This window comes from Culex pipiens, chromosome 3, assembly GCF_016801865.2.
Source record: "Culex pipiens pallens isolate TS chromosome 3, TS_CPP_V2, whole genome shotgun sequence".
NCBI lineage: Eukaryota > Metazoa > Arthropoda > Insecta > Diptera > Culicidae > Culex > Culex pipiens.
Genome location: NC_068939.1, coordinates 151,351,534 through 151,377,848, shown reverse-complemented (window position 1 = coordinate 151,377,848; position 26,315 = coordinate 151,351,534). Strand labels below are relative to the sequence as shown.

General features: G+C 34.7%; 1 protein-coding gene across 1 annotated transcript in view; it reads right to left on the bottom strand.

Annotated features, from left to right (window-relative positions):
* The window catches only part of LOC120420010 (dual specificity mitogen-activated protein kinase kinase hemipterous-like), a 35,795-nt gene extending 9,480 nt beyond the window's left edge, over positions 1 to 26,315 (bottom strand). The window contains exons 1-3 of the mRNA XM_039582913.2: positions 25,507 to 26,315; positions 24,811 to 25,442; positions 24,279 to 24,745 (exon numbers count right to left, since the gene is read on the bottom strand). Coding sequence (XP_039438847.1) covers positions 24,279 to 24,745; positions 24,811 to 25,442; positions 25,507 to 25,741 — 1,334 coding nt within the window. The 5' untranslated portion in view covers positions 25,742 to 26,315. The remainder of the gene's footprint in view (positions 1 to 24,278; positions 24,746 to 24,810; positions 25,443 to 25,506) is intronic.

Below are 26,315 nucleotides of genomic sequence, written 5' to 3'. Positions count from 1 at the left end.
TACATTTTGCCTTGTTTGCGAGTATGGCAAACTGTCAAACACGAAAAAGTGGGAGTTTGTTTGTATGTTTGCGGTAGTGTAATGGCTCCTTTAGGTTTATCAACAGAAGGTCGCATCCAAAAAACGATCATGACCGGCGCTGTCAGTGTACATTCAACAATCGGGTCGATGATCAATGTTAAAAAGGGGAATGTTCAATGACAGGAATTGCTGACATTTGAAAGAGCTCGTTGAAATTTCACTGATAGCGCCAGTCTTGATCGTTCTTTGGATCCGAATTTCGGTTGAAACATACGAAGTTGACACGAGAAAGTGCCGAGCTCAATACACAAACAGCCGGCCGACGCGACGACACATGCCCTTTCTCCTTCTCTCTTTTTGCTATCTCTTTCTTGCTTGTGCTGATAAGTGAGGTGACAGCTATCATATGAATGCTGTCATGGGGATGGTGACACGAATTTCTGTAGGATTCAAATGAACGAGCTCTGCGCGAATGAGAGAGAGGTGGCGAGAGTCAAATTAATGTGTGAGTAAATCCGTAGTAACTGTTCAATAGGGCGAATCTGTGTTTGTAAACAAGCAGTCTATCCCTTTTGCTCAAGTGACAGTTCACGTCAAGTAAGAGGGGGATAGACTGCTTGTTTACAAACGCAGATTCGCCCTATTGAACTGTTACTATGGAAATTTGCGTCGCGTTTAATCGTTCATGTGTGAACTGACTAAAGCAGAATGTCAAAGTCAGGTTTACGAAGTGAAGGCGAACGAAGCGCTCAGTCACCTTTAAACAAAAAAAATCGAAAGTTCGCTACCCTTGCCGATAATGATAGCAGACTCCCGAGCACTTTCAAATACAGTCCAGATTTTCAGATTATCCGGAGCCTCGATTATCCGAAGTTTCGATCACAACGCAAAAAAAAAACTTTTTTTTTTTCTTTTTAATGTTTTTAACATCAAATCCGAGCTATGCGACCCCATTTTAGTCAATTTTGAATAGTTGATTGCCTAGAAAATTGAAAAATGATTTTTTTCAATATTCCGTCACCGCCACATTGGCCGCCATCTTGGATTCAAAAATTTTAATTTACTTTAGAGAAGTTTACTGACCCTGATCGCATAAATGTCCCATATGCATTTTATCACTTTTGAGTTAATGATGCAGTTTGGTTCAAAATCGTGTGATCTTTCAAAAGAGCCTACACCATCCTGTACTTTTTTTCTAAAAATCAGGAGGAAATGCATTTTTTTCGTGAAAACTTAAGGTGAAAGGCAAAGCCGCGGGGCCGGCTAGTTGGCGCGAAAAATCTCATAGGTTACTGCGATGCGCGCGCGCCACGTGCTCTCGTTTTGAATGCTGGCGTGGCTCAGTTACTGTTCGCACGAACTGCGTGCAGTGGAAAGTATTGTTATCGGTATGAAAATAAAGAAATAAATATTTTTTCAAAACAAATATTTTTTTAAATAGTTTCAAGCAGTGTGGTTGGTGTTAGTAAAGCGTAAACGGGTTTTTCGAAATATGAAAAAAATAATCATTTTGGATTGACAGTTTTTGTGAACTATATCGAACTGCTAATATTTTATTTATTTTTATTTGTTGTACAAATATTGTTTTGGCAAATATTTTAGTAAGGTTTGATTTACAAAAACATTGATAAGCATGATTCGAATGTAAGTAAAATGACTGTATATCGTTATTTCGATTTACAGTAACTAAAAAAAAACACACTCAGCCTCACGAACCATGTCAATACTTCGAAGGCTAATTGCTAATCAACTGACGTAGTGTAAAATACATTTTAAAACACTTTTTTCATTCAAATGTAGTAATTTGAAATTGTGTATGTGTTGAGGGACATAAACATCAAAATATATTTTGAACAGTGCCTTACCGAGTGATGAAGATGAGTCAAATAATCAAACAATTTGAGGAATGTTATACAAAAACATCAATCCCTGACATACACATTTTTCTATTATCTCTTAGAAAATACATTGTACGCTTTCAATATCATCAAAATGATGAATTAACTAAATTTCGAAGTCAATTTTGTTGTTTGGAATAAGCAAACATAATTTTCTATATTTTTTTTACTAGACGCCCGTTGAGGCAATAACAACTTCAAAGAAAAGAAAAATGTTTTGAAAAAAACAGGAAACCCATTTATTTTGAAATGGCAAATGAAATGAATAACATCAATTTATTCAATTTGTATTACAAAATCAATGTTAGTTCTTCTAATTGCTAGAAATTTATTATAAAAAGAAGCTGAATCGTGGGAGCGACAAAGGATCGACAAAGTCAACTAAATTTAAAAAAATAAATTGCTAATGTCAAGATAACTTTCAAATAATTTGAAATGGCGGTCAGATATTTGTAGTAAATTATTAAATAATTTCAAAAACTCTCTGCGATGGCAGTCTGAGTCAGTTCCTGGTAAAACTAGTGATCAGAATGTATTGTTTTATATCTATAAAGTATAAATTCAAATTTTGCTAAATTACATAGTGAAATTTAAAATTGATAAAAAAATCTCGGAAGGTCAGATATTTGTAGTAAATTATTAAATAATTTCAAAAACTCTCTGCGTTGGCAGTCTGAGCCAGCTCCTGGTCAAACTAGTATTCAAAATTTATTGTTTTATATCTCTGAAATATTAATTAAAATTTTGCCCAATTACAAACCGAAATTTAAAATTGATAAAAAAAAGTCTTAGAATGTTAGTCATTTCTAGTAAATTATAAAATAATTTTAAAAACTCTCTGCGATGGCAGTCTGAGTCAGTTCCTGGTAAAACTAGTGATCAGAATTTATTGTTTTATATCTCTAAAGTATAAATTCAAATTTTGCTAAATTACATAGCGAAATTTAAAATGGATAAAATATCTCGGTAGGTCAGATATTTGTAGTAAATTATTAAATAATTTCAAAAACTCTCTGCGTTGGCAGTCTGAGCCAGCTCCTGGTCAAACTAGTATTCAAAATTTATTGTTTTATATCTCTAAAGTATAAAATAAAATTTTGTTAAATTACATAGTGAAATTTAAAATTGATAAAAAATCTTGGAAGGTCAGTCATTTCTAGTAAATTATTAAATAATTTTAAAAACTCTCTGCGATGGCAGTCTGAGTCAGTTCCTGGTAAAACTAGTGATCAGAATTTATTGTTTTATATCTCTAAAGTATAAATTCAAATTTTGCTAAATTACATAGTGAAATTTAAAATTGATAAAAAAAAATCTTGGAAGGTTAGTCATTTCTAGTAAATTATTAAATAATTTCAAAAACTCTCTGCGTTGGCAGTCTGAGCCATATCCTGGTCAAACTAGTATTAAAAATTTATTGTTCTATATCTCTGAATTATTAATTAAAATTTTGCCAAATTACCAACCGAAATTTAAAATTGATAAAAAAAGTTTTAGAATGTTAGTCATTTCTAGTAAATTATAAAATAATTTTAAAAACTCTCTGCGATGGCAGTCTGAGTCAGTTCCTGGTAAAACTAGTGATCAGAATTTATTGTTTTATATCTCTAAAGTATAAATTCAAATTTTGCTAAATTACATAGCGAAATTTAAAATGGATAAAATATCTCGGTAGGTCAGATATTTGTAGTAAATTATTAAATAATTTCAAAAACTCTCTGCGTTGGCAGTCTGAGCCAGCTCCTGGTCAAACTAGTATTCAAAATTTATTGTTTTATATCTCTAAAGTATAAAATAAAATTTTGTTAAATTACATAGTGAAATTTAAAATTGATAAAAAATCTTGGAAGGTCAGATATTTGTAGTAAATTATTAAATAATTTCAAAAACTCTCTGCGATGGCAGTCTGAGGCAGTTCCTGGTAAAACTAGTGATCAGAATGTATTGTTTTATATTTATAAAGTATAAATTCAAATTTTGCTAAATTACATAGTGAAATTTAAAATGGATAAAATATCTCGGTAGGTCAGATATTTGTAGTAAATTATTAAATAATTTCAAAAACTCTCTGCGTTGGCAGTCTGAGCCAGCTCCTGGTCAAACTAGTATTCAAAATTTATTGTTTTATATCTCTGAAATATTAATTAAAATTTTGCCCAATTACAAACCGAAATTTAAAATTGATAAAAAAAAGTCTTAGAATATTAGTCATTTCTAGTAAATTATAAAATAATTTTAAAAACTCTCTGCGATGGCAGTCTGAGTCAGTTCCTGGTAAAACTAGTGATCAGAATTTATTGTTTTATATCTCTAAAGTATAAATTCAAATTTTGCTAAATTACATAGTGAAATTTAAAATGGATAAAATATCTCGGTAGGTCAGATATTTGTAGTAAATTATTAAATAATTTCAAAAACTCTCTGCGTTGGCAGTCTGAGCCAGCTCCTGGTCAAACTAGTATTCATAATTAATTGTTTTATATCTCTAAAGTATAAAATAAAATTTTGTTAAATTACATAGTGAAATTTAAAATTGATAAAAAATCTTGGAAGGTCAGATATTTGTAGTAAATTATTAAATAATTTCAAAAACTCTCTGCGTTGGCAGTCTGAGCCAGCTCCTGGTCAAACTAGTATTCAAAATTTATTGTTTTATATCTCTGAAATATTAATTAAAATTTTGCCCAATTACAAACCGAAATTTAAAATTGATAAAAAAAAGTCTTAGAATGTTAGTCATTTCTAGTAAATTATAAAATAATTTTAAAAACTCTCTGCGATGGCAGTCTGAGTCAGTTCCTGGTAAAACTAGTGATCAGAATTTATTGTTTTATATCTCTAAAGTATAAATTCAAATTTAGCTAAGGCCGATGCAAATATTTAAAAAAGTTTTTGTCCCTCGGCCCTGGCCGAGGTCAAGGGGGGGGCAAAAAAATAAAAAAATATAAAATTTTAAATAACAAGCCATAGTCTTCACATTTAAATGAAAAAAGTGTTTTAAAATGCATTTTACACTAGTTCAGTTGTTTTGCAATCATTAGTTTTCAAAAAATCTAAGATCTGACAAAAACAAAAATTGTATCGAAAAAAAAGATTTTGCATCGAAAATTTTCAAAAAAATTTAAGATTTTTTAATAAACCCAAACATGCTAAAAATGATTTTAAACGCAGGAGAATGTATTTTAATTTGATTTCAGCTGGTTGCACTTGAATTTTCATTGAAATTTTGAAGTTTATTGTAAAAATATTTTTTTTGCCCCCTGATTTTTCGGGCCAATTTTGAAGGGGGGGGTGACAAAAACTTTTAAAAATATTTGTACCAGCCTAAATTACATAGCGAAATTTAAAATGGATAAAATATCTCGGTAGGTCAGATATTTGTAGTAAATTATTAAATAATTTCAAAAACTCTCTGCGTTGGCAGTCTGAGCCAGCTCCTGGTCAAACTAGTATTCAAAATTTATTGTTTTATTTCTCTAAAGTATAAAATAAAATTTTGTTAAATTACATAGTGAAATTTAAAATTGATAAAAAATCTTGGAAGGTCAGATATTTGTAGTAAATTATTAAATAATTTCAAAAACTCTCTGCGATGGCAGTCTGAGTCAGTTCCTGGTAAAACTAGTGATCAGAATTTATTGTTTTATATCTATAAAGTATAAATTCAAATTTTGCTAAATTACATAGTGAAATTTAAAATTCTAGATTAAATTTTCAAAACAACCTATCCCTCATGGGTTTCCTATGCAGATAGGACCTTTTGAAAATTTAATCTAGAATTGATAAAAAAATCTCGGAAGGTCAGATATTTGTAGTAAATTATTAAATAATTTCAAAAACTCTCTGCGTTGGCAGTCTGAGCCAGCTCCTGGTCAAACTAGTATTAAAAATTTATTGTTTTATATCTCTGAAATATTAATTAAAATTTTGCCCAATTACCAACCGAAATTTAAAATTGATAAAAAAAGTTTTAGAATGTTAGTCATTTCTAGTAAATTATAAAATAATTTTAAAAACTCTCTGCGATGGCAGTCTGAGTCAGTTCCTGGTAAAACTAGTGATCAGAATTTATTGTTTTATATCTCTAAAGTATAAATTCAAATTTTGCTAAATTACATAGCGAAATTTAAAATGGATAAAATATCTCGGTAGGTCAGATATTTGTAGTAAATTATTAAATAATTTCAAAAACTCTCTGCGTTGGCAGTCTGAGCCAGCTCCTGGTCAAACTAGTATTCAAAATTTATTGTTTTATATCTCTAAAGTATAAAATAAAATTTTGTTAAATTACATAGTGAAATTTAAAATTGATAAAAAATCTTGGAAGGTCAGATATTTGTAGTAAATTATTAAATAATTTCAAAAACTCTCTGCGTTGGCAGTCTGAGCCAGCTCCTGGTCAAACTAGTATTCAAAATTTATTGTTTTATATCTCTGAAATATTAATTAAAATTTTGCCCAATTACAAACCGAAATTTAAAATTGATAAAAAAAAGTCTTAGAATGTTAGTCATTTCTAGTAAATTATAAAATAATTTTAAAAACTCTCTGCGATGGCAGTCTGAGTCAGTTCCTGGTAAAACTAGTGATCAGAATTTATTGTTTTATATCTCTAAAGTATAAATTCAAATTTTGCTAAATTACATAGCGAAATTTAAAATGGATAAAATATCTCGGTAGGTCAGATATTTGTAGTAAATTATTAAATAATTTCAAAAACTCTCTGCGTTGGCAGTCTGAGCCAGCTCCTGGTCAAACTAGTATTCAAAATTTATTGTTTTATATCTCTAAAGTATAAAATAAAATTTTGTTAAATTACATAGTGAAATTAAAAATTGATAAAAAATCTTGGAAGGTCAGATATTTCTAGTAAATTTTTAAATAATAAAAAAAACTCTCTGCGATGGCAGTCTGAGTCAGTTCCTGGTAAAACTAGTGATCAGAATTTATTGTTTTATATCTATAAAGTATAAATTCAAATTTTGCTAAATTACATAGTGAAATTTAAAATTGATAAAAAAATCTCGGAAGGTCAGATATTTGTAGTAAATTATTAAATAATTTCAAAAACTCTCTGCGTTGGCAGTCTGAGCCAGCTCCTGGTCAAACTAGTATTCAAAATTTATTGTTTTATATCTCTGAAATATTAATTAAAATTTTGCCCAATTACAAACCGAAATTTAAAATTGATAAAAAAAATCTTAGAAGGTTAGTCATTTCTAGTAAATTATAAAATAATTTTAAAAACTCTCTGCGATGGCAGTCTGAGTCAGTTCCTGGTAAAACTAGTGATCAGAATTTATTGTTTTATATCTCTAAAGTATAAATTCAAATTTTGCTAAATTACATAGCGAAATTTAAAATGGATAAAATATCTCGGTAGGTCAGATATTTGTAGTAAATTATTAAATAATTTCAAAAACTCTCTGCGTTGGCAGTCTGAGCCAGCTCCTGGTCAAACTAGTATTCAAAATTTATTGTTTTATATCTCTAAAGTATAAAATAAAATTTTGTTAAATTACATAGTGAAATTTAAAATTGATAAAAAATCTTGGAAGGTCAGATATTTGTAGTAAATTATTAAAAAATTTCAAAAACTCTCTGCGATGGCAGTCTGAGTCAGTTCCTGGTAAAACTAGTGATCAGAATGTATTGTTTTATATCTATAAAGTATAAATTCAAATTTTGCTAAATTACATAGTGAAATTTAAAATTGATAAAAAAATCTCGGAAGGTCAGATATTTGTAGTAAATTATTAAATAATTTCAAAAACTCTCTGCGTTGGCAGTCTGAGCCAGCTCCTGGTCAAACTAGTATTCAAAATTTATTGTTTTATATCTCTGAAATATTAATTAAAATTTTGCCCAATTACCAACCGAAATTTAAAATTGATAAAAAAAAGTCTTAGAATATTAGTCATTTCTAGTAAATTATAAAATAATTTTAAAAACTCTCTGCGATGGCAGTCTGAGTCAGTTCCTGGTAAAACTAGTGATCAGAATTTATTGTTTTATATCTCTAAAGTATAAATTCAAATTTTGCTAAATTACATAGTGAAATTTAAAATGGATAAAATATCTCGGTAGGTCAGATATGTGTAGTAAATTATTAAATAATTTCAAAAACTCTCTGCGTTGGCAGTCTGAGCCAGCTCCTGGTCAAACTAGTATTCATAATTAATTGTTTTATATCTCTAAAGTATAAAATAAAATTTTGTTAAATTACATAGTGAAATTTAAAATTGATAAAAAATCTTGGAAGGTATTTTGTAGTAAATTATTAAATAATTTCAAAAACTCTCTGCGTTGGCAGTCTGAGCCAGCTCCTGGTAAAACTAGAGATCAGAATTTATTGTTTTATATCTCTGAAATATTAATTAAAATTTTGCCCAATTACCAACCGAAATTTAAAATTGATAAAAAAAATTTTAGAAGGTCAGTCATTTCTAGTAAATTATTAAATAATTTTAAAAACTCTCTGCGATGGCAGTCTGAGTCAGTTCCTGGTAAAACTAGTGATCAGAATTTATTGTTTTATATCTCTAAAGTATAAATTCAAATTTTGCTAAATTACATAGTGAAATTTAAAATTGATAAAAAATCTCGGTAGGTCAGATATTTGTAGTAAATTATTAAATAATTTCAAAAACTCTCTGCGTTGGCAGTCTGAGCCAGCTCCTGGTCAAACTAGTGATCAGAATTTATTGTTTTATATCTCTGAAATATTAATTAAAATTTTGCCCAATTACCAACCGAAATTTAAAATTGATAAAAAAAATTTTAGAAGGTCAGTCATTTCTAGTAAATTATAAAATAATTTTAAAAACTCTCTGCGATGGCAGTCTGAGTCAGTTCCTGGTAAAACTAGTGATCAGAATTTATTGTTTTATATCTCTAAAGTATAAATTAAAATTTTGTTAAATTACATAGTGAAATTTAAAATTGATTAAAAATCTTGGAAGGTCAGATATTTGTAGTAAATTATTAAATAATTTCAAAAACTCTCTGCGTTGGCAGTCTGAGCCAGCTCCTGGTCAAACTAGTATTAAAAATTTATTGTTTTATATCTCTGAAATATTAATTGAAATTTTGCCCAATTACCAAGCGAAATTTAAAATTGATAAAAAAAAAAGAAGGTCAGTCATTTCTAGTAAATTATAAAATAATTTTAAAAACTCTCTGCGATGGCAGTCTGAGTCAGTTCCTGGTAAAACTAGTGATCAGAATTTATTGTTTTTTGTCTATTAAGTCATTTCTAGTCATTTCTAGTAAATTTCTAATAATTTTAAAAAATCTCTGCGATGGAAGTCTGAGTTTGTTCCTGGTCAAACTAGTGATCAGAATCTATTGGTTTAGATCCCTGAAGTATAATAATATAACGGATGTGAAATTTAAAATTATTAAAAAATCTTGGAACGTCTGACATTTGTAAAAAGAATTAAAAATCATTTGGGAAGGAAGTCTGAGAGTCAGTTCTTGGAAATATAATTAGATTTTTATATACTTGCAGTGTCAAATTACAAAAGTAGCAAAAAGCTTGGAAACTCAGTTGTTTGAATTTAGTTTTTTAATATAAAAAAAATTCTGAGATTAGAATCCAAATCAGTTTCAAGTCAGGTTTGTTATAAAATCTGGTTGTCCCTGGAGTATAAAATCTCAACTTAGCATAAGGCCATGTTGAATTTCAAAAATCTATAAATCTGGTAAAACTAGTAAATTTAAATAAATTATAAATCTTATTTAAATATCCTTCTGGGATGGGAGTCTAATTCAGTTCCTGAAAATGTGAGTGATCAGATTTTTTTTAAACCTTTTAGTATAAATTCACAAATTGGTATAATACCATGCCAAATCAAAAAACAACAAATAGTTGTTTGAAAAAAAAAAGTATTAACTAAAAAAAAAACTTTTGGGATAACAGTCTGAGTCAGTTTCTAGTCTTGTTATTGATCAGAATTCATTGTCCGTTGAATTTAAAATTTTATTATTTTTTTTTAATTAAAAAAAAGAAAAAATATGAATAATTTAAAACAGCTTCTAGGATGGGTATCTGATTAAGTACGTAGTCATATTAGTGATCAGAATTGGTTGTTTCATATATTTTTTTTTAAGATAGAGTATAATATACATTATGTAAAAAAAGTATTTACATCCTTTGGTCACTATGCACATTTTGTAATGAAACATGCAAACAATTTAAAGTTTGACAGAAACCTAGTACTACGTTTTGTGGTTTGGTTGAGCGTTTTTGCAGAATGCATTACTATGAATGCAAAGAGACTAGTTGTTCCTTTTAATTCTGCTATTATTTTAATATCTTGACAGATACTCTGTATTCTGTTCTCGACTCTCGAGGAACAACACGTCTCTTTGTATTCATAGTTATGCATTTGCATTGTTTATTATTTTATCTGGATATTAAACAATAATTTCTGATCACTAGTTTGACCGAGAACTTACCCAAACTGCCATTGCTGAAAGTTTTTTTAAATTATTTAATAATTTATTGGAAATAACTGACGTTCCAAGAATATTAAACTGTTTTAAATTTCACTTGGCAATTTGGCAAGTTTTTAATTTATACTTCAGGGATATAAAAGAATTATTTTTGATCACTAGTTTTACCAGGAACTAACTCAAACTGCCATCACAGAAAGTTTGTTTAAAATTTTAAAACGTGGGTTTCATAGAAAACCTAGATGTTTGGGTATCAAAAGATCTGAAATTGTATGCCCTTTCCGATGACACATAGGTTGACCTGTGAATGGTGGACCGGTTCAGATGCCGGCGGATTTTCCGACGTCGTAATTCCGGGTTGGTATGGTATACTAAGTAGTTAGTAAACTTTATATTCAATCAATTTTTTTTAATCAGTCATGGATGCCTATTTGGAGTTGTGACACTGGATTTATGGTGATTTGTCACTAAATAACTGTATTTATGTCAATTTTTCGAAAGGTGTAAAAACCTTTGTTGCAACTTTTTTGATTTTTGTAACAGTATTTATTATAGAACTTTTTGTAGATATATTTTTTTTATGAGCTTTATGTTCGGCAAGAGTTTCCGAACATAACGTAGTACTAGGTTTATGGCGAATTATAAATTGTTTGCATGTTTCATCACAAAATGTGCATAGTGATTAAGGGATGTAAATACTTTTTTTACATACTGTATAAAAATGTTATACCTGAGCAGAGGTAAAGAACACAGAAATACCAAATTTTGGATATATTTGGGTAAATAACAGCGATCTAAATGAGACCTTGGTTCCCAAGTAATAGATGTCAAGTAATATTATGAAATCATTTCAATATTTGCACGTGAAAAACCACAAAATAGCCAAAACATGTTATTGCAAGGGTAAAACAATTCCACAAAAAAAAATTATTATACCTAGTTGAGGTATTCTAGATTTTTACACATATATTCCTTACCAAAACATGGCATTGCCATGTTTTTTTTGCTATTCCCACACCTTTCGGTGATCAGATTTAGGTATTGTGTGGTCTTCCACATACATGATTTTGGTTTGTTTTGACCATGTTGTTTGTATTTTATCATCTATTACTGGGCAACCAGCGGAACATTTCGGTCGCTGTTATTTGCACAAGAAAAACAACATTTGGTGTTTTTGTGAACAGTGATGTTCTTCACCACTTCAATACTTTGATGAACGGCATATGTTTGAAGTTCTTTCTGTGCCAAGGATATGAAATAACAAAGATTGAAAACGAAACCACAGAGTAACCCAGAGTGACCAGTCCGAAAAAAAGTCATTTAATTTTTTGGCTCCATAAGGTTTGCTGGTAGCAGGCGTGCGATGTACCTGCGATGTACCACAAAGTTGAACCATAAATCAAGAGGCAGTGGTAACTCTGTCTTACTCTGTGACGAAACTTCATAAAAGTCAACCAAAAGTTTCACCAAAACTATCAAATGATTCATCAATCTAAGTACGTACCATTAGAAAAAAAGTTATTTCGAATGTTTTGTTTATAAATTTAATAAAACATAAAATTAAGAGCTACAAAAATTATTACGTTTGGTATCCCGAAAAAAAACATTTTCAACGCTTTCTCCAATATCCTAAGAGCAGGCTTGCCCAACCTTTTTGGCTCAATTTTTACATTTTCGATCTTCAAAGTAACAATTGCCCATTTTTCATGGTTTATCCGGTGGAATCGGTTTTACGAAATATATTTTAACAAGTCATGTTATCTGCATCTGGATCACTTTTTTACTTTAAACTTACACAAAAATTACACAAAACAATATTTTTTCGATCTTTTGCTGAAGTTATGTTCACTGGTCATCTGAAAACTGATTCCACCATATAAACCATGAAAAAATGTAGAACTGTTATTCTAACGATCATTAATGTGAAAATTGAGCCGAACAGGTCGGGTGGTCAGTCTAAAAAAAAAACAAATTCAAAATTTTCCAACTCCTATAAAACATTAATTTTGAATTGTCATTTTGATGAAAAATTTACTACCGTGTCAAAATTAGTCAAAAGTTTCCCAAAGTTTCTGAATTTCTTCTGGGATATAAAACTACAAATCAAGAATTTTTTTTTAAAGATCCTATAAGCTATTGTGTTTCATATGTTTATAGGAACAAATAAAAAAAATCTAGAAATTCTGATCAAAACGAAGTTGACTTTATAGCTGTCGGCCACCATTGCTAGGACCAACCACTAGTGTCTTCCTTTTTATCTACAAGGACTTCGCCGCCCTGGGCTCCTAAGTGTATGAAAGTATGGCACGGAGCGACGGCGCCGAATACCCATATTTACACAAAGAATTTTAGAGCGCCCGCCGCGGGATTCGATCCGGCGACCTCTGGATTGTGAGTCCAGTGCGCGGTCCGATTGATCCACACGAGCGGGACAAAAAATTTCTGAAATTCTGATCACCTACATGACAAAAACTGAATCAGAATCTCATTCCAGACGTTTGTTTAAATCATTCAATTATTAATTATAAATAAAAGAGTTTCTAAGATCTTAGATATTATTAAATTTGACATGGCCGTATGCCGAAATGTTTGTTTGTTTGTGTCTGTTTGTTTGTTTGTTTGTTTTTTTTTGTTTTTTTTTGTTTTGTTTTAAAATGTTTACTTCTGGGATGTGGGTCTCGTGGCGCAGGGGTAGCGGCTTCGGCTGCCGATCCCGATGATGCTATGAGACGCGGGTTCGATTCCCGCCTTATCCACTGAGCTTCTATCGGATGGTGAAGTAAAACGTCGGTCCCGGTTTCTCCTGTCTCGTCAGAGGCGCTGGAGCAGAAATCCCACGTTAGAGGAAGGCCATGCCCCGGGGGGCGTAGTGCCAATAGTTTCGTTTTTACTTCTGGGATGTAGAAATGCAAATACTGATTACTAACATAAATAGTAACTGTATCAATCTCCCATCCCGGTCTTACCAATTTATAAATTTATACTTCTGAGACAATATGATAATAACAAATTGTCTGATGTGTGCTACCTTGTCACATAGACCGTTTTGGTCAAAAATTTGTTATTGATAAAGTTTTGTTATAATTAACAAACTCTACAAGATGCTTTAACCCGATTTAGGATATTCGCTTCCGTTTCTCGGATCACACTTGACACACTTGTGCCATAGACCGATTTCTCATCAAAAATCGTCTTGCTATCTTATAACATGTCATACAAATTGTTGGAAAATGTAGAAATTGTTTCTTGTTTTTCACAAATTTACTTTAAACACATTTTTAAATGCAATGCAATCGTTTGTTATTAAAAATATACTGATAAAGTCGGTTAAACTCTTGATTTAAGCTTATTTTAGTTTGTTTGGGAAATCTGTGCACACTTGTGACATGTAGTTCCTTTTTACTTTCAAGGCCCACTTGGTCGTTGTCACAAGATAGCACACAATAGGCGAAATTTGATTAGTAACATCAACCAGGAGCTGAAACAGTGTTCCATCTCAGAAGGATTTTTTAAATTAAATTTTAATTTTAAACCAGGGGTGACCAAAGTATGGCCCGCGAGGTGATATTTTGTGGCCCGCGGACCCATTTTGAATGATCATGTAAAATGGCCCGTTGACCACTTGTAAAGTGATTTTATACTTTTTCAAAATTAAGGTTTATTTTAAACTTTTATATGCTAATCTTTTTTATTTTTTGTTAATAAAAAAAACTTATGATTTATCAATATTTTGATCCCCACTTTAGGATACAAATATTTTTTTCAAAATATTTTATAATTAAAAAACAATTTCACACGTTTCAATGTGAGTGAAACTAGTAAATATCGTCAAAATTTTCATAATTTTTTTTTAGAAATATTAAAAAAACGTTCAAGTTTGACTTAGGCAGAATTCTGTAATAGTTGCAAAAATGCAAGTTTTCTTTATTAATTTGCAAGTCATAATGACACTTTTATGAACTGACCCTCAAACATACTTTGCACTTCCTTCGGGATTCGAACTCATTACAGTTAGATAACGAATCTGATTGACTACCAACTGATTTAGGCAGACAAAATGTGGAAATCGGAGGATCAAGTTTGTTGCAAATATTTTACAAAGCTTTCGTCGATCAACCCACCCCTCCACCATTATTAAAAAATTGGCTCAAAAACCAGGAGCAAAAATATATTTTCAAAAAACTTCAAAACTTCAAAAAAATTAAATTAAGTGCAATCAGCTGAAATTTATTAAATATGCATTCCTTTGCATTTAGAATCATTTGAGCATGTTTGGGTTTATTAAAAAAAAAAATTTAGTGAATTTTCTATGAAATAAATAAATGACACATTCTCCGGCAATGTACACCTTAGGATGAAATTTTGAAAAGCGTGTATGAGCTATTTGGATATTTTTCCTCGATTCTAGACTACTTGAAGCTTCAAAAATCATGGTTTTCATTAATTGATCATTTGAATATCATTATGTACAAGTTGGTTAAGTTATGCATCAATTCGTGATAAAATCATCGTATTAAAACATTTTTCTAAAAACTCCTGGTTTTCAGCGAAATAAAATCCAAAAATTATTCTTTTGATTGCATTTTGTAGGTTTGAAGATGTTATAAACGGAAATGTCATGGATTTGCAGTTTATCTTATGTTAAGTATTTTTTCAAACTAGTGTAAGTTTACCATTTTATTGCGTTGCAACGTCACGAAAAAGGAACAGTTGTTTATGCCAACAGAAGACTAAACATTCAATCATTTTGATATTTTGGATGCTCTTTGTACTTAGAAAGAGCTTTCAAATGCAACCTAGAGCGACTAAATTGGTTGTCTAGATCCAAAGTTTCAACAGGTTTAAGTTTGCGTTGCAACGTCACGAAATTTTAAATCATATTGGTCACATGACAAAAAAGGTGTATGCGTAGTTGCTTTTGAAGATAAAAGGATAATAAATATTATATATTTATTATATAATGTTTCCGAGCATATTTACAGAAGAATTGTACATGGGTCATTCACAAATTCCGTTACTTAAGTTTGTATGCAACACGAAAAAAGTAGGTATTTTATAAAACTTGTTGAACAAATCAAAATAGACCGATGTTCACAAGGGGAAAAAATCTAAAACTTTCTAAAAAGTAATCACGTGGTTACTGGATGACCCCTTTATGATAAACTGATTTACGTGAGGGTTCGTTCTAATACAACGCAACGAATTTTTTTATTCCGCACCCTTATGTAGGCCAAATTACAGTGAAATTCACTAAACAATAAAAATCATGTGATTGTTTTTTTACAAACTTGTGCCACTTTGTTGTTGGACGAACCCTTACCTAAATATGTTGTATGCAGCGTTTAGTTATTTGCAATTAAAAATGTTTTGTTGCGCAGGTAAACATTTATATTATTTCCTCAAATTTAATTTAAAAAGCACAAAAGTCAACAAAATAAGTTACGTTGTTTGCAGATCACCCCTTAGGAGCCATCAACAAACTATATGGGCACTTTATTTAGAAATTTCAGCCCTCCTAAAAACGTGAAGCTCCTCCTCCTTTCTAAAGCTTGTACGTGTTTTGTAAATTGCTCAAAATCATTAAAATATTGAAGGAGCGTTCTTGCATCACGTAACAAAACATTTATATTTTTAGGCCCCCTCTACCCCCTGGTAATACATTTCCGATACATTTTTTTGTATAAATCCTCGAATCCCCCGAATATCAAGGGGGGGGGTATTACGCCGTTACGTAATGCATGGACGTCCCATTACATGGATAGAGGAGGAGTGGAGGGGGAGGGGGGGTGTCCTTCGTGATAATGGAATAATACAAATATTTATTTTTACTTTGAAAACGCTTTGGAAAACTTCGTAAATCGTACTGCTACTGTGAAAGCGGTATAGGGGGAGGGGGGGTCTAACATGGGCGGGCCAATCAATTCACATGTCCTTGTACTGTCTATTAATGTCCTATTATAAAATATTAACCTACAGTTGTTCAAACTAACAAAAACTATGATTTATTTTGAAACTAAAATTTCGTGACGTTGCAACGCAACGAAAAACCCTGTTTTCAAAAACAGAGCGTTGCAACGTCACGAAATGTAAGTGGTCTTTAAAAATCGAGGTTTGATTTTTTCGAAAAACTAAAGATTGCATTCGATTTGTTGACCAATTTTACACTAAAAATGGAAGAAGAACTTCAAATTTGTCGTTTAACAGAGCAGAGTTTTAGGCGAAACATGGATTGGGTCAGGATTGAGAAAAAGTCACGCGTTGCAACGTCACGCTACATATTACCCTCTCAAAAATTGAATATTTGCTTAAAATATTGTTTCAACATTGTTTCTTATAGGAAATTTAATGTACTTTCCGAATCTGTAATAACATATGTACCTTTTCAATGTATTTTTTAAGTTACAGCCGAAAAACTGAAAAAAGAAAAGTCAAAGCGTGCAACGTCACGGCGGAATGTGTCAAATGTTTTTTCGCTTAGATGTTTTTTTTTGTCGAATCTTTTTTTTTTTGAAAATAAAGAGTGCAGTTTAACTATACGGAAGCTTAAAACATTCTCTTACATTTTTTACATTGAATTGTTGAAATTATGGCTCTCAACGATTTTTCATTAGCCACACTTAATTTATACATGAAATTACGCTTTAGATGAATTATTCAACATGTAATGTCACCATTTTCGAAATATAAAAACAAAAGTTTGTTTTATTTTTTTTAAAACACAAGTACATTCAGCTAAAAACTTTTTTTCAAATACCTGAAACAATAAAATCAACGATACCGATAGAAAACCGTTATTTTGTATTTTCTATTATATTGAATTGACAAATTAAATCTTTTAAATTAAAATAATGTTATTTTTTTTCAATAACATTTTTTTTTGTAAATTTGGCCCGCAAGCGCATTTGAGCTTCAAATTTCGCCCGGCCTCCAAAAACTTTGAGCGCCCCTGTTTTAAACATACTGAGTTTCTAAGGATTTATAAATGTTTTCCTTTGGGTAATAGAACAACAAATTCTGATTACTAACATGAAAAGGAACTGATTCAGACTTTCATCCCAGAAGGTATTTTTACAATAATATATTTCAATAAATAATATATTTAAATTAATTAATTTTACTTGATCTATAGAATTAAAAAAAAATAACATGACTTTATTCGTTTAATACATATTTTTGGAATATAAAACAACAAGTTCTGACCACTAACAGGACCTGGAACCTTGAACTAAATCAGACTCCCATCCCAGAAGGTTTTTTTTTAATTGCGGTACCCGTGGTGTAGGGGTAAGCATGGTTGCCTCTCACAAAGTCTGCCTGGGTTCGATCCCAGAAGGTCCCACGACTCGCCTTCCGTCGAACGGGGAAGTAAATGTAAATGTTTCTAGGATATTTCTTGCTTACTTTTTCAAAAGGTCCTATGTACATTTGAAACCCATAGCGCATTGGTTGTTTTGAAAAAGTTAGCATGGCTTTCATGTGCAGGAACTGAACGTTTCTCAGAAGGATTTAAGATTTTTTTATAAATTATTTCATATATTTAATTTTACTCTATTTTTTTATTTCACGTTGCCTTACGCCAAATTGTGAATTTATATTCTAGGGATATATAACTACAAACCATATCGCTTTCATGCGCAGGAACTGAATCTGACTTGTATCCAAGAAGGATTTCAGATTTATTATATAATTTATTTTAAATAATTAATAATAATTTAGATAATCGAATATAAATTTTTAAAATTATTTTTTTTATGTCAAGTTGTAAAGGTATATTTCAGGGCTATAGAACTAAAAATTCTGATAAGTAGAAACTGAATTAGTCTTCCATCCCAGAAGGGGTTTTAAATTATTTCATTATTTATTTCAACAGAACTAAATTTCCTTGATTCCGCCCCTTTAAAAAGTTTTTATTTTATTTAATTATTTATTTAAGAAAGTTTCTAGAAATTTTGATAATAAGATATTTGACATGGCCTAATGCCGATTTATAAATTTATACTTCTTGTATATAGAATAACAAATTCATATTACTAACTTGAACTGGATTTGAATAAGACTGAATAAGGGATTTTTTTATTAATAATTTATTTTGAATATTTGATATTTTATTTTTTTGGACAGTTTTTAACTGGATTTTTTTATTTAATTTTTTTTTTTTGTTGGTTAACCCGTATAGGCCTGGGTGAAACTGAAATCATTGAAATGGCCATAACTCATCCAATTTGCATACTTCTTTTTTAATTGGACTCGTTAGAATTTCTATTTTTCGAAAATAAGCCGGAAAACCCAAAAGTTTTCTGGTGGGTCAACTGGGTAAAAAATGGCGATTTTGGGGTCCCGCAAAAATTTTAAACAGCAATCTTTGAAAAAATACAATTTTTCAAGTTATGATCGTTGTTCTACCAGACAGTGCTGGCCATGCATTCTGGACCACCGGAGATCTTCCGGATTGGGCGGGTAGGTCTCCAACCCCGGGGAAACCGGTCATCCATGAACCCCAGAACCACTTTCGGACCGATCTGGCCACTTTGGGACCGGTTCCTGGTTCTCCGGTGAAACCCGAAATATGGCAAATAACGGGATTATTTCAGAACAATTCTGGACCCAGCAATTTGGGTGTCAAAGTTCATAATTTTCAAAATCTAGCTCATCCAGGAACCCCAAAATCATTTTTGACCGATCTGGCCACTTTGGGACCGGTTCTTGAAACTTTTATGCAATTCGAAATATAACTAATGACGCGTTTATTTTAGATTAATTTTCGACAAGGCAATATAGGTGCCTAAGTTCATTATTTTTAAAATCAAGCTCATTGATGATCCCCACAATCATTTTTTACCAATCTGGTCCCTTTTTCAAAGCAATTTTTGATCAGGCAATTTGGGTGTAAAAATTCATCATATATAATTTCACATCTACATTGGCTAGTTACTTTTTTCTGAAGGAGCCCCGGAACCGATTCAATAGTTGCCAGATCTGTTCAAAACAAGTTATTGTGATCATGGATGAGCCTGTTCTTGAAAATGATGAACTTTGACAACCATCTTGCCTATGCCTAGTCAAAAATCGTTCTGAAATAATCCCATATTTTCAATATTCCAAGTTTCACCGTAGTTTCCAGAATCGGCCCCTAAGTGACCAGATCGATACAAAAATATTTGTGGGGATCATGAATAAGCTTGATCTTTAAAATGATGATCATGGATATCCATATTGCCTTGTCCCAAATTGTTCTGAAATAATCCCGTAATTTTTCATATTTCGGATTGCACCGGAGTTATAAAACCAATCACCAAGTGACCAGATCGATCCAAAAGTAATTTTGGAGTTTTTGGATGCCCGACATTTTGAAAATGATGAACTTTGACACCCTAATGGCTGGGTCCATAATATGCCCATAATTTGTAATATTCCGTGTTTCACCGGAGTACCGAGAACCGGTCCCAAAGTGGCCAGATAGGTCCAACAGTGGTTTTTGAAAATAATGAACTTTGACAAAAATGGTGCAAAAATTGTTCTGAAATAATTCCGTAATTTGTCATATTCCAGGTTTGGATTAACGGAATCGGTCCTAAAGTGGCCAGATCGGTACAAAGTGGTTTTAGGGTTCATGGATGAGCTAGATTTTGCAAATGATGAACTTTGACACCCACATTGCTGGATCCAAAATTGTTCTGAAATAACCCCGTAATTTGCCATATTCCGGGTTTCACCGGAGTACCGGGAAACGGTTCCAGAGTGGCCAGATTGTGCCAAAAGAGGTTTTGGGGTTCATGGATGTCCTATCTTTTGAAAATAATGAACTTTGACCCCCAAATGGCTGGGTCCATAATAATCACATAATTTGCCATATTCCGGGTTTCACCGGAGTAGCGGGAACAGGTTCCAAAGTGGTCAGATCGGTCCAAAAGAGGATTTGGGGTTAATGGATGTCCTATCTTTTGAAAATGATGAACTTTGACCCCCAAATGGCTGGGTCCATAATAATCACATAATTTGCCATATTCCGGGTTTCACCGGAGTACTAGGAACCGGTTCCAAAGTGGTCAGATCGGTCCAAAAGAGGATTTGGGGTTCACGGATGTCCTATCTTTTGAAAATGATGAACTTTGACCCCCAAATGGCTGGGTCCATAATAATCACATAATTTGCCATATTCCGGGTTTCACCGGAGTACTAGGAACCGGTTCCAAAGTGGTCAGATCGGTCCAAAAGAGGTTTTGGGGTTCATGGATGTCCTATCTTTCAAAAATGATGAACTTTGACCCCCAAATGGCTGGGTCCATAATAATCACATAATTTGCCATATTCCGGGTTTCACCGGAGTAGCGGGAACAGGTTCCAAAGTGGTCAGATCGGTCCAAAAGAGGATTTGGGGTTCATGGATGTCCTATCTTTTGAAAATGATGAACTTTGACCCCCAAATGGCTGGGTCCATAATAATCACATAATTTGCCATATTCCGGGTTTCACCGGAGTACCGGGAACCGGTTCCAAAGTGGTCAGATTGTGCCAAAAGAGGTTTTGGGGTTCATGGATGTCCTATCTTTTGAAAATGATGAACTTTGACCCCCAAATGGCTGGGTCCATAATAATCACATAATTTGCCATATTCCGGGTTTCACCGGAGTAGCGGGAACAGGTTCCAAAGTGGTCAGATCGGTCCAAAAGAGGTTTTGGGGTTCATGGATGTCCTATCTTTTGAAAATGATGAACTTTGACCCCCAAATGGCTGGGTCCATAATAATCACATAATTTGCCATATTCCGGGTTTCACCGGAGTACCGGGAACCGGTTCCAAAGTGGTCAGATCGGTCCAAAAGAGGTTTTGGGGTTCATGGATGTCCTATCTTTCAAAAATGATGAACTTTGACCCCCAAATGGCTGGGTCCATAATAATCACATAATTTGCCATATTCCGGGTTTCACCGGAGTACCGGGAACAGGTTCCAAAGTGGTCAGATCGGTCCAAAAGAGGTTTTGGGGTTCATGGATGTCCTATCTTTTGAAAATGATGAACTTTGACCCCCAAATGGCTGGGTCCATAATAATCACATAATTTGCCATATTCCGGGTTTCACCGGAGTACTAGGAACCGGTTCCAAAGTGGTCAGATCGGTCCAAAAGAGGTTTTGGGGTTCATGGATGTCCTATCTTTTGAAAATGATGAACTTTGACTCCCAAATGGCTGGGTGATTATTATGAATCACATAATTTGCCATAATCCGGGTTTTACCGAAGTACCAGGAACCGGTTCCAAAGTGGTCAGATCGGTCCAAAAGAGGTTTTGGGGTTCATGGATGTCCTATCTTTCAAAAATGATGAACTTTGACCCCCAAATGGCTGGGTCCATAATAATCACATAATTTGCCATATTCCGGGTTTCACCGGAGTACCGGGAACAGGTTCCAAAGTGGTCAGATCGGTCCAAAAGAGGTTTTGGGATTCACGGATGTCCTATCTTTTGAAAATGAAGAACTTTGACCCCCAAATGGCTGGGTCCATAATAATCACATAATTTGCCATATTCCGGATTACACCGGAGTACTAGGAACCAGTTCCAAAGTGGTCAGATCGGTCCAAAAGAGGATTTGGGGTTCACGGATGTCCTATCTTTTGAAAATGATGAACTTTGACTCCCAAATGGCTGGGACCATAATAATCACATAATTTGCCATATTCCGGGTTTCACCGGAGTACTAGGAACCGGTTCCAAAGTGGTCAGATCGGTTCAAAAGAGGTTTTGGGGTTCATGGATGTCCTATCTTTCAAAAATGATGAACTTTGACCCCCAAATGGCTGGGTCCATAATAATCACATAATTTGCAATATTCCGGGTTTCACCGGAGTACCAGGAACCGGTTCCAGAGTGGCCAGATTGTGCCAAAAGAGGTTTTGGGGTTCATGGATGTCCTATCTTTCAAAAATGATGAACTTTGACCCCCAAATGGCTGGGTCCATAATAATCACATAATTTGCCATATTCCGGGTTTCACCGGAGTACCGGGAACAGGTTCCAAAGTGGTCAGATCGGTCCAAAAGAGGTTTTGGGGTTCATGGATGTCCTATCTTTTGAAAATGATGAACTTTGACCCCCAAATGGCTGGGTCCATAATAATCACATAATTTGCCATATTCCGGGTTTCACCGGAGTACCGGGAACCGGTTCCAAAGTGGTCAGATCGGTCCAAAAGAGGTTTTGGGGTTCATGGATGTCCTATCTTTTGAAAATGATGAACTTTGACTCCCAAATGGCTGGGTGATTATTATGAATCACATAATTTGCCATAATCCGGGTTTTACCGAAGTACCGGGAACCGGTTCCAAAGTGGCCAGATCGGTCCAAAAAAGGTTTTGGGGTTCATGGATGACCAACCTTTTGAAAATGATTACAAGCTTGCTCCCATGCTTTTTCATCCAAAGCGCTTAGAAATCATAACCATTTGTTTGGCTGGCCACACCACATGCGCAAAACATTAAAAAAAATATACTATACAACATACTACATCATAATCTATCAAAAGAAACAAAAACGAAATTTTTTTTTATTAATTTATCACCAAACTTCTCCCACCGCGCAACATCAGTAAAGTCACGCATGGCTTGAACAACAACACTCCTGCTGACCAGCGAGGTGCGCTGCCGGCGGGCGGCTGTGAACGCGCGTTGGAGGCAGGCCATGAGATGCGCGCACACACAAACAAACAAACACCAAAAATGATGCAAATTTTCAAAAGTTTGCATTTGTCTAGGAGATTTTCTCAAAACCTATTCATCCTAGAGATTTGGTCCCAAAGAACAAAATGTAGAGGATGAGTTGCTCGAATTTCGTATGTCGTAAAAAAGGTACCTTTTCTAACAACTATTAGGAGATATTTTGAGTCAAAGTTGTCAAAGAGAGTTTCCCGGCATTACAAAAAAATTTCAAAAACTTTTTTAGTGCAAAATGTTCAGCAAAGAGTACTTGAATTTTGCATGTAATAAGATTTGAGAAAAAACCTTACCATGTTCGAAAATCCCCCACATTTACTTGCACCTTAACACGAAGCCATATGTGTGGGACAAACGTCAAATGCGTTTTTCTCATCATGCTGTTTTTGCATATGGGACATTAATGCGAACATGGGCAGTTTAGGGGTCACGCTTAGGCTCGACAATTAAAAATAAGACAGTAAAAAAATTTTTATTTGTGATTCGATTATCCGAAGTTTTGATTATCCGAAGTGAAATTTTTCCGAGGCTTTCGGAAAATCGAGTTGAGTGTACAGAGACACCTTGACTTTTTACGCGATGCTTTACGTTTTTCTAATTTGTCGTTTTCTCGACGCCACATTTTTGCATTCTTATAAAAGCCATTTGGAGGTTTTGTTCAGATCTACAAAACGCGTTTTGGGACCATCCATAAACCACGTGGACACTTTTTTTTTGTAATCCAGGATTGAAATCGAGTTTTAGGGATCTTAAAAGTGTTGGGCATTGAAAGATTCACATAATGAGGTTTTAAACTCAACGATTGCGACAATTTGCCGGAGAAATCCAGCATAGTAAAGAAATTCAAGAAATATTTATACTGTTGAGGTAAAAACTGCTTAATGGTCAAACAGAAATTTCTTCTTGGGATGACCACGCGAGCGCGCGCGCGTTTTGTTAGAATGAAAGCTCGAGTTAATCGATTAGTGCTCAAGAGGGTCGTTTTGAACGCTGAAACAGGTTTAGAAATTGAAAAATTCGACAGGCTAAGCACGGTGTTCTGTGACTCGGAACTCGTTAGGTAAAACGTTGCAAAAAGAAAGTTAAACGCAGCAAGGAAAACAAGTTATAAAAGAAGGGAAAAATTAGGAAAAGTAAGTTTAAGAAAAATCGTCATGCTAACGGGAACGCACATGCACTGCGCAATCGTACCTATTTTGATCCGACGCCGAAGAAGAAGGCCTCTGAATGCTGACGGAGTTCAGCGAGCTGGAGGAGGCAAATCCTGGCCCAACGGCGTTCGCCAACAGCTGCGGCGGCGAGGTCAGCTGAATGCCACAGCCGACGGCCACGCTGCGGAACCAACCGGCCACGTCGGTGCTGGTGTCCTTTTCGGCTTGCTGCAGGAAGCGATGCTTCAGCAGTTCGGGATACTTTGGTCGCGCCTCGAAATCCTTCTGCAGGCAGCGCTGGACAAAGTCGCGGAACTCGGGGCTGAACGACTGGTCCTCGGGGAGGCGAGGCGGGCTGGATGTGAGCACTTTGGTGAGAACTTCGAAGTCGGTTTTGCAACCCCGGTAGGGGAAAAGGGCGGTCGCCAGCTCGACCAGGGTGATTCCCAGCGACCAAACGTCCGCCCGGATGTCGTACCGGGACTTGGCCGGGTCTATTCGTTCGGGCTGAAAAGAAGTAGACAAATACGTTTAGCGATGTGAAACTTTAATGAGGTTAAGGAAAAACTTACCGCCATGTACGCGGCGCACCCGGCGGATCTTGTTTTGGCGTTGGAGTCCACTAGCCGGCCACTGATGCCAAAGTCGCAGAGCTTAATGTTCCCCCGGTCGTCGATCAGTATATTCGACGGCTTCACGTCCCGATGGATCACGTTGTGCTGGTCCTTGAGATAGGCAAGCGCCGTCACCGTGGCCACCGTCACCTTGCCCAGGATCTGCTCGGGAATTGGTTTCTTGTACTTTTTCTGCAGCTTGTCGAAACAGGTCGTCATCAGCTCCATGCAGATCCACACGTCGGCGTCGGTGATGAAGCAGCCGAGACACTTGACGATGTAACGGCACTTTTCCGACTTGAGCACCACGTCCAGATCCATGATGATTCGCTTGTTCTCCTCGTCGTTACCCGTGCGGCGCATCTGCTTCACCGCGATCACCGTATTGCTCGGCTTGTGGCACATCTTGACCACGTGACCACTGGTTCCGCTGCCCAGTTCACCCATTTCCTGCATGTCCGCGAGCGAGGTCTTGTAGATTTGGTCGTTGATCTTCAGCATGCCGCTTTTCTCCATGATCGACTGGAAGCGCATCTCCGACTCGGGCCGCCAGGTGCCGCTCGGTGGTATCCGAATGTCCAGGTTTGGTCCTGAAAAAGCATTATTGATAACTGCACAAATCATCCTCCCTTAGGAACTCCCCAATCCACTTACGTCCTCGTCCGGAACCGAATCCGCCGCTGCCACCGCGTTGCGTGCGGTCAAAGTTGAGGGTCGGCGGCGTTGGCGGTGTCCCCCAGGGACGCTGCAGTGGGGGAACAAACATCGAAGGTTGTTGCGGCAGCTGCTGTTGTTGTTGTTGTTGCTGCTGCTGGGCTGCCGATTGTCCCGGCAGCAGTTCGGCCTCAATCTTGTTGATGCGGTTCCGTATCGAACCGGGGCTGGACATTTTAACGCCGCAAGTCTGCTCCTAAAACCGTTCCGCGATTGGTTCCACTGCAATTTTCCTTCTCTTGTTTTCTTCGTTTTTGACACAAGGCCCCCGTTCGATGACAGCCAGGGAGGGGTGGCGAAGGCCAAAATCGTAGCAGGCACTGAGGGATTTATTTCCCAGTTCCGGAACTCGCTTTAATCCCCGCACGGGATACTGGACCAGGGTGTAACCACCCTCACCAACCCATCGGACGGCCCAATCCCGACGAACTCGGCACAGCACCACACAACCTTCAGCTCTTTCTCCTCCTCCTGCGTCAAGGTTTCCGCACAACACTCGCGCGGCGACACTTCTCTGACACTCGCACGGGATCCACCAACACCGTCGCCGTGTTCCGGCACCGTTTTCCGCGAATCGTTTGCACCGCGGAAAGGTGGCCTGGGTTAATCTTTTTCGCGTATTTTCTTATTTGCTGCTGCTGCTGCGGAGGGCCCCGTTCCGTCGTCGTCTTTCGTCCGCGCGTACGCACACACACTCACTGCAACATTTTTTTTTCTTCTCTTCTTTATTTTTTATGTGAAATCGATGG